Source organism: Neoarius graeffei, chromosome 19, assembly GCF_027579695.1.
Source record: "Neoarius graeffei isolate fNeoGra1 chromosome 19, fNeoGra1.pri, whole genome shotgun sequence".
Classification (NCBI taxonomy): Eukaryota; Metazoa; Chordata; class Actinopteri; order Siluriformes; family Ariidae; genus Neoarius; species Neoarius graeffei.
The window spans coordinates 33661933-33676645 of NC_083587.1; the positions used below are offsets into that span (position 1 = coordinate 33661933).

Consider the following 14713-nt stretch of genomic DNA (forward strand, 5'->3'; position numbering starts at 1 on the left):
TTCAACACTGAATCCCATTATATGTTTGCAAGCCATTTTTCCCCCCCGATGATGAACTAGTTTTGGTAAATTTAAAAAAAAATCTGATGTCTTTGTTTCGTTCAGAACGATTTGCACATCCAAAAACGCAGCAAAACCTTCCCGTATTAATCAATACCAGTTAACTCGTCTGAATGAAGAACTACGAGCTGCCCCCTGTCATGGTGGCGTAGTTACTGTTGCTATGGGGGACACATGACCGTGCAAAGCCTCTATTCTGCTTCGAGAATATGTAACACTTATGACAGGAAACTGTACACAGGTAAATTTGTTTTATCCACTAATATTTACTGAAAGAAAGCTGCGTAGCACTAATTAACATAACATAAAATACCACTGTGCTTTTCTAAATTACGTCGTAGGGAATCGGACTTCTCGACCAGTTGGTGTATATACGATACACACGGGCTTCCCTACTTCAATGGGGGCCGAATAGGGGTCTGCAGTGGTGAAAGGGTTAAATGTTTGTACCATGTTTAAAATGGTACTTCAAAGGCTTTTTCTGAGAGATTACTAGTGACCAAAACTAAACCAAATTATAGTCTATATAACTGCTGCAGTAGTATGCTTACCGTAATCACACTAAAAGACAGGCTTGTGCAAGTATTGTAACAATACGCATCACCTGATTTGAGAGCAAAAACAAGAAAAAGCATCTTGGAGTCCAGAAAATATGGTAAAACCTAGGCAGCTGGGCTTGTTATGATCCTGAAGACATTTCTTCACCCCATTCACAGAGCTTCATTCGTACTGATCAAGTCGAGAAACGTCTTGAAGGTTATAACAGCCTTGTCGCCTGCTGAATGTTCAAAATGGTCTGGATGACTGAAGAGCTTCATAGCCACACACCCTGTCTATTTTTGTTGTTTTTTTTTTTGTCTGTCTTTTCTGTGCAGGATCTCCTGATTGGTGGCCATAGCAGCTCGAGCAGCACCTCCTCCCTTTCCACTCCTACCTCAGTGGCCCACAGCCCCCCTCAGCAGCAGGTGAACGGTCTGATGGGGGCGCTACAGGGCGCCCACGGGGCCATGAGTGGCATCGTGGGGGCTCTGAACGGTGTGATTCAGTCCTCCAGCCCTCTTCCTCACCCTTCCTCGATCACCACCTCCTCCCTGCCCATCACTGGTGCCCTCAACAACAGGTCTGTTAAGTGAAGTCATGATTCATTTGAGATTTGATACCATGGGCATATCAAGATATACAGTACCAGCCAAATGTTTGGGAACACCGTCTAATTCAGAGGGGTTGTTTTTTTTTTTCTTTCTTTTGTATTCCTTAAAAGACACTTCATTCATGTCTGAAAGTAATGATGGATGTTGTTTCTCTTTACTTAGTTGAGCGGTTCTTGACATAATATGGATTACTACAGTTGTGGAATAGGGCTGTTTACTATATTATTATTATTATTATTATTATTACTTACTGTTTGATCTCAAACATATTAAGAAGGTAAGAAACTTCACTAATTATCTTTTGACGAGGCATCGGTTAATTGAAAAGCATTCCAGGTGACTACCTCATGAAGCTGGTTAAGATAACGCCAATCGTGTTCAAAGCATCATCAAGGTAAACGCTGGATACTTTGAAGAGACTAAAATATGAAACAGAGCAGCGGCTACAATTCTCAACAGTCCATAATTATCGACACCTTTTCAGATTTACCAATTAAAAAAACTATTTTACAAAGGTGAGTTTCAGTTACTACAGTTATCATTGGCTAATTAATCAACCGGAAGAACCCCCCCTCGCCCTTTGATCTTGTCGTCTGATGACGCAGCTCGTTACCCGAGATGGAATTTTTTTCAGCACGATCAGCAATTTGAGAAAAACCCAGACGTTATCATCACAGGTAAGCATGGTGGAAAGATCATGGACATGTTTTTACTGATCAAATTCACCGATATTTCATGATCTCCTCGTCAAAACCTGCTTTGTTTCTTACTCTTTCATTTGACAGTCGCCATTTTGTATCTAAATGCGCGTTTGAGAAGTCGCGTGAGGTGTCGATAATAGTGATCACTTTCACCAGAGTTCACCATTATCGACACCCTGTGGAATTAAATGATATTTGCAGCTGTTATGGATGGATCTTTGTGTAACATGGTTGAAGTAGATGAAGTGCTTAAAAAAATTTCTGAATGAAATAATAGAAAAATCTGAATATTTCAAGCGTGTAATTTTTTACATGCTAGGAATTTAATTCTGGTCTAATTCTATTTATTGCAATCGGATTCCAAATACTCTATAAACATTCCATTCTGTTATGAATCAGAAAAAAATTATTATAAATCTCAGCTTTTTTTTTTTTAAGTGCGCTGTGATATTTATAGAGTATTTGGAATCCGATAAATAGAATTAAATTCCTAGCATATAAAAAGTTACATGCTTGAAATATTAAGATTTTTCTATTTCATTCAGTGTTTTTTTTTTTTTTTTTTGCAGTTTGTTGTAAATATCTACCACATATTACAATATCAGTAGACGTTTTATATTTTGGTTCGAGGAATGACGTGCGACCTTTGAGCTGGATTTTCATGCGGTTACAATGTCAGTTGCCTGTTGATATTTATTGGTAAACTACAAAACTAGAAATTAATACAAACTACAGCGAATGATTAACAAAATGTGATCTACGAAAATACTTGGTGGAAAAAAAAGATTTTCTGACACAGGTTCCACATTATCAGTTCATTTGTTTACAAACATGAGAATTACTTCCTCATTTACGTCAGCACCGACATCGATATATTTATATAAAAGATCTTTTGTACTGAATATAAGTCGATGTAAAACAAATTTTAAATAAAAACTGTTTTTTGTTAATACCATATACCGATATTTTTTTTTTTTAATGTATTAAATTTATTATTTTATTTTTTTATAAATAATCATCTGGATGTTGATAATTGTAGAACTGTCAATAACTATGGTAAAAGGTGTTGATAATTGTGGAACGGTGTCACGTGATCTGATACGCTAAGTAATCAGGAATCAACTCTTTTTTTTTTTTTTTTTTTTTTTCCCAGTGGAAATTTGAGTAACTATTCATGCATAATTGACGTATTGAAAATCTTTTCTACTTTTGCAACGGCCAAAAGATCGTTAAGGTCTTCTTGTTGTTTACCGCATAGTTCCATATATGTTCCATGTTTTATTTCATAGTTTTGATGTCTTCAGTATTGTTCTACAATGTAGAAAATGGTCAGAATACAGAAACGCTTATGAGCGAGTAGGGGTGTCCAAACTTTTCACTGGTACTATAATACACTCCTGATATAGTGTAATGGTTGCACTGTCTGTGCGCGCACAATCATGCGCTTGCTTGCTGGAAGGACAAGGTCATATAAATTCTTTGTACCTACTGGTCAGTGTGTGTTTTTGTACGCGAGCATAATCCTGACAGGAGTACAAGCTGTACGTCAGGTTGATATGAATGCACTGCTGGTGTTTTTTGTTTCTGTCGTAGCTCGTTCAATTGTAAGGCGGACGCTCGACGTAAGCAGATTTGAAAAACGTGTAGTTGTTGATCTGGGGAAGTTTTCTGTGATGAGATTTATTTGGCGTTTTTGGCAAAGTCAGCACTTTTTACGAGTCAGAAATGAAGCTGTAGGTTTGGGTTTTCAGACATGGGAACGTCTTCAGGACGGGCGTCTTTGTGGTTCCTTAGTAACATGACAAGCTGATTCTTTTTCTTATAGACTTCGAGAGAGGGGAAAAAGTGAGGCTGATATAACACTATAATGTAAGGGATAACAGGAAGCAAGTTGTTTTGCGGACACATCACAACATCTACCAGTAGCTGAAAAGTAATTTAAAAAAATGTTAGTGTTTGAAAATTGCTGTAGTACAAGAGGAATAAAATGCACATCACATAACTCAAAAAGTCCTTCCCACACCATGTGGCGCATAGGGCGGTGCCAATCTCCGTTTCCGTAGCCCTTGGCCTCTCGCCTATTACATAGCTAGGGTTGCAGTGGGGGGGGGCTAGTCCTCTGGTAACCGCGAGAGTTCGACTTCCCACTCACATCTGTATTGCAGCGTGCCTTGCCAGACGGCAGTAGGTACCATTTTTATGATGGTCTTTGGTATGACCCGACCGTGAATAGAACTCGCGATCTCCTGATCGAGAGGCCGACACGCTAACCACTAGGCCAACTCGCGGTATCGCATAACTCCATCGTTGATTATTTTCCTAACGCTAGATAAGACTCGGATTCTGAGATCAGTGGTTGTTCCTTTGGAGGTTGGCACGAGGGCAGTCCCAGAAGATTTCTGTGAAGGCATGAACTCTCCTCTCAGCTGTGTCTGAGGAATAATCTTTTATTAATATATAAGACATCCTTGCTCTGGATTCGTTGAAAAGATGAATACAATTGACCTTGAGGTGTGTCTGGGGGGGGGATTGTACTGTTATACTGGGTTTTTTTTTTTTTTTTTGCTTTTCACAATATATTTAAAGGCAGCATTACCAAAGTGCTTTAGAATGGCTGTCCTTTTTTATTATTTATTTATTTTATTTAAATTTTTTTTTTTTTTTAAACAAGGATGCTCCTGAATAAACTGTGCTTGGCGAATAGAGTTCAGACACGCTGCTAATGTACAGTGGATATATCGCCATGGCGCCGCACTCATCAGTTCCTTCTGCATCGTACAGTTGAACTCCTGGGTTATATCCATATATGACACTGGAATAATTGTAGCAAGTGAGGAAATGTAATTTGTCAAAGTACGGGTGGGGAAAACAACACACAGTATGAGTATTCTTTTAAAACTTTTCTCTTCTCTAAGAGTGTTCATCAGAGATCACCTACTGCGTCTGTGACACGGGCGATTGCTCTAAGACAACGAGGGAGGCTCAGCCTCCTCTAAAAATGACGAACATCGTGTAGGATGAATTGCGCTAGCCTTATGTTATAGCCGACCTTATAACATTGCTATTTCAGATCCAGAATCATAGAAATATATGTGCTCAACCCAACTACAGTGCGAAATCATTCCGTTATAACTTTCCCCAGTTCGCCTAATGTGTGCGTGAGTTTTTCCCCCTCGTGACAGCACGATGCAGCCCAGCCTCAGTGGACTTCAATGGCATTTGGGAGCTATGCGCTTTTCAATATCAAAATGCAAGACGATTATTGGACAAATACTGCGAAAATGCCCGCCCACGGACTCCGAGCCTCAGCGGACTTCAATGGCATTTGGGAGCTATGCGCTTTTCAATCTCAAAATACAAGACGGTTATTGGACAAATACTGCGAAAACACCCGCCTACGGACTCCCAGCCTCACATGGGAGGGACATGGCAAAGCTTTCCGCGAGGAGACTGGTGATTGGTGAAAGCGGCCGGATATTTTCTTTGATTGACAGCTCGTTTCAACTATAGACAGGCAGCAGTGAATTTCAGTTCAGACCCATGCGGATTCGCAAGTGCTGTGGTGTATTGTAAGAGATCAGCTTACATTTCGATTTCATTCATTACATACGGTTTCTACCAGCTTTTTTAGTTTGTATATATTTTCATTGTAAATAAAGTGTAAATATAGTGTCAAGTTTGCTATCTTAGTTCCAGAAATTTAGTTTATTTGAGTGACTAAACTTGAACTTGAGGGGGCTAGTCAGCTAGCAAGAAAGCTGCGCACGGATGCCAAGCATTGCTGATTTAATTTTGGCGAAGCCATTTGCCAGTCTTCCTTTCGAGGAAAAAATTCAAATTAAAGAGCAGGGTAGACCAACGCCTCAAATTGACTTGGTGAAAAAGGTAGGGAATAATACTCGTTCCTTTCAGCTCTCCTGGTACGAGAAAGTGAATTGGCTAACAGCAAGTGACCCACATCAACAACAGTAAATAGGCTACTTTAGTAATATGTCATGGATGGACCAAAACTATAGAATCTATTTAAAATGTTTATGCTGAGTATATTATATTGGAATATATATTTTTCTGGATATGAATTAAACACAGCTACAATTTGGAAAACATTTTTAAACAAAAACACAGCTGAGAACATTTCACACTACAGACCTGGATTAAAAGTGAAGGGTTATCAAAATTGTCAATAAAACATTTCTCAGTCAAAATAAGTAAAATATAGGGAAAGTGTCATTGAATGAAATGTGTGGCACCCAGCTCTATGTTTGGCTCCCCAAGGTCAGTGCTTGTGCCTATTCCGGAACACTCTGCTGTTACTGCTGAGGTTCCTGACAAAGAGCTGCTTTCAATAATGATCAATTTTTAAACAACATGCCACAATTTTAAAATATAAAATGTTAAAATATACCCCACACACACACCACCATCATGTATATTGGACAGTAGACTAATGGGCCAAAAGAACCTGTTATTTCACAGTTTGTGACCCTGCCAACAATCAGCCAGATCAGAGGCAAGAGTATGGGCAAAATTGATGTGTTTTTTCTTTTAAAATCTGGAAATATCGTAACCGACCAGCCTCCCCTGTTTGAAAGACTACCAGCCGCCACTGGTCTGTGAATATCAGTTTTGCCCAGATCGTTATTTCGTATGCAGTTATTATGTTCCAGAAATTGAATGTCTTTTAGTATTGTCGACTTGCCTGCATGTTGACCTTCACCACTTCTTCGTCGTCTAATCTCTCTGTGTATCCGTCGCTTTTGCTTGTTGAGCGCAGCATCGTGACCGCTGCGAAAACCAGGTGAGGAGCTGTGCAGCTTTCAATTCCCGCTGCATGCCAGCTGCGAAAATTCTTGCTTTCTTCTCCGTCTGTGATGATGGATAGAAGAAAAAGTTTTTCTTTCTTTCATTTAAGTCAGTGCAATTATTTCAGATGCACCTTTTTAAGTTCTGTTCCTTAAAAAGAGCTGAATGTTTGCGTCCGTGTGGGAATAGGGCAGGACGGTCACCCAGTGGGTAGCAGTGATGCCTCGTGGTGCAAAGGTTCCTTCAGGTTCTCCGGTTTCCTCCAACCTCCAAAAACCCGGTATGCGGATTGATGGTGCTAAATTGCCACAGCTGCGAATGCGTGCGTGTGCATATGCACAGTACCTGCAGTGAAAAATGGGATCTGTGTCCCATCAAAGGTGTATTCCCACCTCACTCGGTGTTCCCAGGATAGGCTCAAGACCCACCAGGACCCTGACCAGGATAAAATTGCTTACGAATGAATGAAAGCAGGTTTTTACTGCAAGAAATGTGTACGTTTGTGCAGTTTTGAGCTGCTGAACACTAGTTTGAGTTTGCAGCAGTAGGACATTTACTGTTTAACCGTTTACAGTGCTTTATGTGTAAATGCAGTGCACTGATGAGTGTGTGTGTGTGTGTGTGTGTTTTAGTGCGGTGAAGCTCCTGACTGAGCAGCAGAGGCAAATTCTCCTTCATCGGCAACAGCTGCAGCAGCTCATCAATTCCCAGCAGTCCACACCGGTACCATTTTTACACACACACGCGCGCGCACACACACACACACACACACACACACACACAATATGGCTTTAGGCTGTATTGCTGCTGCTGCTTTTTTTTTTTCGTGAACTGATTTTTTATTCTTGAAGGCAATGATCATGGAGTCTAGTTCAGCAAAATCATTTTGAAACTGCTCCATCTTTCATTTCAAAGGTTTTCATGAGAGAACGTTGCCATTATCTGTAGCTACATTTGAGGAACATCGGCAAACAACCAGATGTACTCAATCAGCCAAGACGCAGCTAGTATCCAGCATTTGCTTCTTCGAGCTACGAGGATAATATTACTAACCAAAATCATCCTCCCCCCCCCCATAAATGTCTGCCTCAGACCGCATGCAGTTATTCACTAATCTCCATGACCTGCTAATGCGGTTTACACACAGTATGATTTGCGGTAATCTGTAAAAATAAACAAAACTTCACCACGTAGCTGTTAGTGGGTTTTGTTACTGTGTAATTTGCAGTTGAAGCAAGGCTATTTCTGTACATTTTAGTTTTTCGGGGGGGAGTTAAATCTAGAGTGAAGTATTAAGGACTTAATATACAAGTAGCTTGATAAAACTGCAGGCGAAGGTTCTTCTTTGTTCCTTCATGTTGTCATGGTTGTGCGTATGTGTGTGTGAGACGCAGGACCAGCAACAGGCCTTGCTCTACCAGCTGATGCAGCAGCAACAGCAACAACAACATGACCTGCAGCAGCTTTCCTCCACCCAGATGCCCATGAACAACCTGCTTCCTGCCGCTCAAGGTGCCATCGCTGCCAACCCCTTCCTGGCTTTACACACTGACAACAGCAATCAGAAAGCAGCGGTCAGTAATAGAACACCTTCAGTAAAACTCTTTATTTGTGTTATTTGGTGCTTTCGGACCAGAGGAACCTTTTCATAGCTCTTAGAACTGTTGGAGGAAGTTGTTAGCGTTCTTTCCCTTTTTTGTGTCCGCAGTCTAGGAACTGAGAACGATCCTAGTTCTTAGAATGCTGTTTTAAGGGACATTTTTAGCTCTGACTAAAAAAAAAAGGGTGGGTACTCTCCCAGCACAAGGAACAATGAGTAATGTACACTACCGTTCAAAAGTTTGGGGTCACCCAGACAATTTTTTGTGTTTTCCATGAAAAGTCACACTTTTATTTCCCACCATAAGTTGTAAAATGAGTAGAAAATATAGTCGAGACATTTCTCTGGCCATTTTGAGCATTTAATCGACCCCACAAATGTGATGCTCCAGAAACTCAATCTGCTCAAAGGAAGGTCAGTTTTATAGCTTCTCTAAAGAGCTCAACTGTTTTCAGCTGTGCTAACATGATTGTACAAGGGTTTTCTAATCATCCATTAGCCTTCTGAGGCAATGAGCAAACACATTGTACCATTAGAACACTGGAGTGAGAGTTGCTGGAAATGGGCCTCTATACACCTATGGAGATATTGCACCAAAAACCAGACATTTGCAGCTAGAATAGTCATTTACCACATTAGCAATGTATAGAGTGGATTTCTGATTAGTTTAAAGTGACCTTCATTGAAAAGAACAGTGCTTTTCTTTCAAAAATAAGGACATTTCAAAGTGACCCCAAACTTTTGAACGGTAGTGTAAGTGTACGCTGATCAGTCATAGAATTAAAATCACTGACTGGTTAAGTGAATTACATTGTTACAGTGGCACCTGTCAAGGGGTGGGATATATTAGGCAGCATGAGAACAGCCAGTTCTTGAAGTTGATGTGTTGGAAGCAGGAAAAATGGGCAAGCGTAAGGATCTGAGCGACTTTGAAAAGGGCCAAATAGTGATGGTTAGATGACCTGGGTCTGAGCATCTCCAAAATGGTGCATCTTGTGGGGTGTTCCCGGTATGCAGTGGTTAGTACCGAACTAAAGTGGTCCAAGGAAGGACAACTGGCGACAGAGTGTCGAAGGCATGGGGCATGAAGGCTAGCCCATATGGTCCAATCCCACAGAAGAGCCACTGTAGCACAAACTGCTGAAAAAGTTAACGCTGGCTAAAACAGAAAAGTGTCAGTATTAACTTTGTCAGCAGTTTGTGCTCCAGTAGCTCTTCTGGACCATATAGGCTAGCCTTCATGCCCCATGCGAATCAGTGAACCTTCGACACACATGACCCTGTCGTTGGTTCACTGGTTGTCCTTCTTTGGACCACTTTAGTTCGGTACTAACCACTGCACACCGGGAACACCTCACAAGATGTACCATTTTGGAGATGCTCAGACCCAGTCATCTCGCCATTACAATTTAGCTCTCGTCAAAGTCGCTCAGATCCTTACGCTTGCCCATTTTTCCTGCTTCCAACACATCAACTTCAAGAACCGACTGTTCTCTTGCTGCCTAATATATCCCACCCCTTGACAGGTGCCACTGTAATGAGGCAATTAATGTAATTCACTTCACCGGTGGTCAGTGGTTTTGATTTTATGGCTGATTTTATTTATTGTATATTTATTGATTTTTGGTCAAACACGAGCCAGTGCAGCACTGGCAACCACCGTTTTTTAAAATCACTGTGAAGCTTTAGTTGTGTAAACAACTGCTCTTAATGTTAGTCTTAAAAATGAAAGGAGAAAACAAACAAATACAGCATGGTTTTGACGCATCTAAGCAGAATATAAATTATTAATTTTTTTTTTTTAGCTAGCATTTCCTGCTAACATTATGCTACCAAGTTGGCTTCAGCATTCCTATTGGTGGTGCGAATGCAAACAGAAAAAAGCCCCTGCAGGTCTGTAGTTCTCTGAGGAGCTCCCCAGTGGGTCGTTCCCCTCAATAAGGCCATTCCTTAGGGCCTCTGCACGCTCTTGCGACAAGGCTTTCGCAGACAGCTTTTCGTAGACAGTTGTAATTTATCGTTGAGCGGGGAGTAATAGGCGTGCGCGATGTTATTCACCGCCACAACGCAAGGGGGCGCGAAGTCGCTAGGAGTAGTTGGTGGGTGTGGTTAGTGAAGTGTTTATCCTCCGGTTACTTATACTGACTAGAACTGGAGTCGTATAGATGTACGTACTTCCTCGATCAACCGCTCTTCGTGCTGCTCCATCTTCGCTCATGTTTTTAAAAATGGCGGCCGTGAAAACAAACCAAACCTGGAAAGTAGGGAAGCGGAAGTGCGTGTACAGTGGATGTAGAGTGGACCAATCAGAGCCCTCTTGTCTGCGAGGCTTCTGCGGTGGTCACAGTTTTTGGGAGGTGCGCGCAGAGCGTCTGCGAAGGTGGGGGGGGCTACGCAGACGCTATCTGCGACGCCATCTGCGAGGACTGGGTTGTCAGCATAAATTGGCCTTTAGTCTTAGTTAAGTTGAAGTTTTAGTTCCTCACTATTAATTTCGACCCGTTAATGTTGTTTAACTCCCTGCTCTGACGATCTTCACTCGTAGTTAAACTAGTTCAATAAGCCATGTTTGTTGTTGTCCAAGGTGTTTTCAGGAAACTGAACCTGTGCTTCTCCCATCAGCCACCAGTCCAGTAGTAAAGGGTTAGCACTTGAACAGTTTTTGGCTCCTGCTCGAGATCAGCACCGACTGTCGGGGATCACGCTTTATAGCATTGTTTACCGCACTGAATAAATAAAGGAACAAAGTGTGTGTGGGAGGGGGGGAAATTAAATTTTTTTTTCATAATTTCTCAACCTGAGCAAATACTGAACGTCTCAGATATTGCAGCATGACAAACTGTTTTCGAACAACAAAAACAAGCTTCCTTTTGTTTACTTTTCTGATCATATGTACTGCAGCCTGAGTAAATTCTCAAATCTGATCGGTCATGAGGTTTTGAGTTATTCTGTAACAGCAGCACTAACAGTAGTGTCCAGTGTAATTCAAACCCCAGGGTGATTATTAATGCACTCGTTTTAATGTTATCGTTTCTGTAGTAACAACTGAGACAGACCCGTGTGGCGGATTTGCCACATTAACAGATTTTAAACGCGTGCAAGTGGATCAGTTGCCACTCTGACATTTTTCGAAGGCGTCTCCAGTGTGAGCGATTTGCAACAGTCCGAGGGAAAACCGTAACTTTTTGTTTTCTACCATCCTCACTAGGGAGACGAGATGCCTTTGGACTTTGTGGGTTCTTGATAACAGGTGTATACCATGGTGGGGTTTTTTTGTTGTTTTGTTTTGTCTTATTAAAAAGAGAAAAAAGTGACTGGTGAGGGAATCTATGACTATTATATTGATGGAAATGATAAGAGGAGCTTTTTTTTGGGGGATATTTGGTATTAGATGTAACCATAAAAGGATGATAAAACTGCAAAAAGTCTTTATTGAGTAGAAATTCAGTTCTTGGTCAAACTGTTGTGGTACAAGTGGAATAAAGTGCTGTTCCAGGAACATCTGGTTGCATCATGCTGTGATGTTGATTGTTTTCCCATAACAGCACGATTTGTGTGTTTTATTCCTGACTTCATCATTGAACCGTTTCTTCAGTAGAGGTTACAGCTGGTAGGAGCTGGGTAATCAAATGACTGATCAGAGAAAAGGATGATGTTAAATTGTTTTTGACTCCTGTTTGGGCTGGTTCTGGTTTTAGGACGTGAAGTCGAAAAACCCTTTAGTGAGACTGAGATTATTGTTGATCAGTAGTGATTTTTGGTGGCATCTTAGCCTGGGCCCGCCCATCCTAAGTGTGATGCAACACGAGGGCCTGTTGCGAGCTTAGTCTGGCCAGGCAAGCTATCTCCAGCTCTTCCAAGCTCCCGAAAAATCGGGAGCCAATCAACTTTGAGCATCTCCAACGGCCCTGGGTAGAGGCGTGTTCAAGGCAGTGACGTAGTAGAACTGCGACCGGAAGCCATAGATTGTTTACAGAATCTATGCCGGAAGCGCTTCATTCACTAGAAACATTACGAACATGGAGCAAGTTCTCATTGAAAACGGAGCAAAGAGCAGCCCTGGAGGTATTTATTGAAAGGAAGGACGTTTTCGCCTTGCTCCCGACCGGCTTCGGTAAGAGTTTAATCTACCAGTTAGCCCCGTCGCGTCGCATACGTCAGAGGAAAGAGTGATGTGATTGGTTTAAGCTTCGTCACAGCCTTTTCTGGCTTCGACCAGTAGCAAACTGAGGCATTTCAGGGAGGCGGGTCAACCACGCACTTTGGGAAACGGTTGGGCTTAATATCTTTGCCAGACCAATGCTCGCAGAGCTTTGAAGTCGCGTTAGCCAGACTAGTGGCATCTAGCCTGTGAGCTTAAATAGGTTTTTGTTGTTGTTTATTCATAATTTGTCTGATTTTGTTCTTTGTCACGCAGAGGCTGAGCGAGAAAACCATGAGCGTCACAGGGCAGGAGAAAACCTGATCAGGTGGGACAGCACTGCTGGAGGAGGAAGAGGTGGCCAACTGTCCTGGGGGCCAACCATCCCATCAGAGCAGCTACAGACTCACGCGCGCACACACCCCTTGGCCAAATATCTCAAGCTCTGACGTTGCACTGAATAGGTCTGAATCACTTGCTGTAAAGGTTAGGGTCCTGAGGGACCACTTTTGGGGCCAAGACACACACACACACACACACACTTCTAAGTGACGTATTGTGTGAATCACTGTTGGGGGGGAGGTGCTGAGTGATCTTGGCTGGAGACTAAATGCATCTGCTCATCACTGTTACCTCTTTAACAAAAAACTGGACTAGCTTAGATCACATTTATTTAAAAAAAAAAAAAAGTTTAAAAAAAACCTTGCTTTGTCTTTTTTTTTTGGAAAAAAAAATCTAATCTGAAGCGTTTAATCCACCATGAAGGCCTTTGCCTCAGAGGCCCAAACAGGGACACGCTGATCCTGCTGAACTCCCAAACGAGCACCTACCTCTCCGAGCCAAGGCTGATATAGTTAAAATACCAGGACCCGTACCCAAGTGCCTGGCATCTCCCTCCACGCCCTCGTGCTGAGGATACACACTGGAGACGCTGCCACTCTCGCTTCCTTTTTATATTCCGTTGAGTCTGGTTTTAGGATGAAATCTTGAGAATTTCAAAGTATGGCTACCAATCAGTGTCACTCAGGCACACCAGATTCTGAAAGCCTGCACGGTGACCAAGTTCAGCTCTGTCAGATTTACCTGGGCATGTGCCGATATGAAACTTCTAGATGACGATAAATATTTCACTTTACTTTTTTTTTTTTTTCCTGTTTGCTTTACTTTTATGATAGGATTGTAGCCCAATCACGCAATGCTTCTCAAACTCGTCCAAAATAAGGACCTTCAGAGACCACTGTCCTCACAAGTAAGACGATATTGTCTCCAATATTGTTATTGTTCATGTTGAATATCATGATGTATCTCAGACCTGATTATCGGCACATGCCTGCAATTCCTATGTGTGCTGCAATGAAAGTTTCTGAAGCCAACTTTATATTCCTCTTTTGTTTATTATTTATTTGTGTTTGTTTTGTAATGGGCACAAGAATAATATTTTAGAGCCCAGTTATCTGAAACATTTTTATACTACTGTTCAAAATGGTCACAAAGTTTCCTTTAAACCTTGTAAGATTTTTTTTTTTTAATTGATTAAAATGTCTTGTGTTGGAGCATAAAACCTACTTTGGATGACTCATTGTGTAAATACGGTCTTTTCTGTCCTTTGTGTCATATCCGATCAGAATGAGCTGTTTAAAATTTAGCTCTGCGCCTTTTTTTTTTTTTTTTTTAAATCACCCTTTCATTGTAAATAAGTATTTGTGTTTGTCTGATGGTTTGAAGGATTTATTACAACTCCTTTGGTATGTTGAGATTGAAATAATTAACAAACAAGAAAATAATGATGCAAGCTAATTAATAATTAATTTATTTTTATATGTACAGGGACTTTTTTAAGTTTTGCATTTCATTGATGTCGTTTTATATTCCGCTACCTATTTCCACCATTTCATGTGTCTGTATAGGTAATTATGCAAAACCCCCTTAAAGTCTGTATTTAAGAATACCAAACATGAGTCCTGCTTCGTACTGCTCATAAGAAATACTGAACAGAGTCTGTAGCGTTATGATTTTTTTTTTTCAGTGATTAAAATTGTTTTACAAAGGTGTTGAGGTGTCGTTTTGTTCAGTCTCACGTTTGACAGAGTTAGAAAGGAAATGAGTTTGCGCAACCCAAATGTTTATTGGATTTAAACATGGTAAAGAGATTAAATACCAGAATTTCCTAAGATTTCCAGTCTGGAACAGTTCGACAGTTTCCTTCCATGCTTATTGGTCAATGCCGGCTATTTTGGCACAACAACAGCAACAACTC

At 41.2% G+C, this 14713-nt stretch overlaps 1 protein-coding gene across 5 annotated transcripts in view; it reads left to right on the forward strand.

Moving 5' to 3' along the window:
- mllt10 (MLLT10 histone lysine methyltransferase DOT1L cofactor) overlaps nucleotides 1-14507 on the forward strand; it is a 172497-nt gene extending 157990 nt beyond the window's left edge. For 3 of the 5 annotated variants that reach the window (XM_060900009.1, XM_060900011.1, XM_060900012.1), the window contains 4 exons: nucleotides 936-1180; nucleotides 7348-7438; nucleotides 8104-8289; nucleotides 12733-14507. In XM_060900009.1, coding sequence (XP_060755992.1) covers nucleotides 936-1180; nucleotides 7348-7438; nucleotides 8104-8289; nucleotides 12733-12780 — 570 coding nt within the window. In that variant the 3' untranslated portion in view covers nucleotides 12781-14507. Of the gene's footprint in view, nucleotides 1-935; nucleotides 1181-7347; nucleotides 7439-8103; nucleotides 8290-12732 lie in introns of those variants that run through there. The other 2 variants (XM_060900010.1, XM_060900015.1) reach the window with 2 other exon arrangements.
- Nucleotides 14508-14713: the final 206 nt, after the last annotated feature.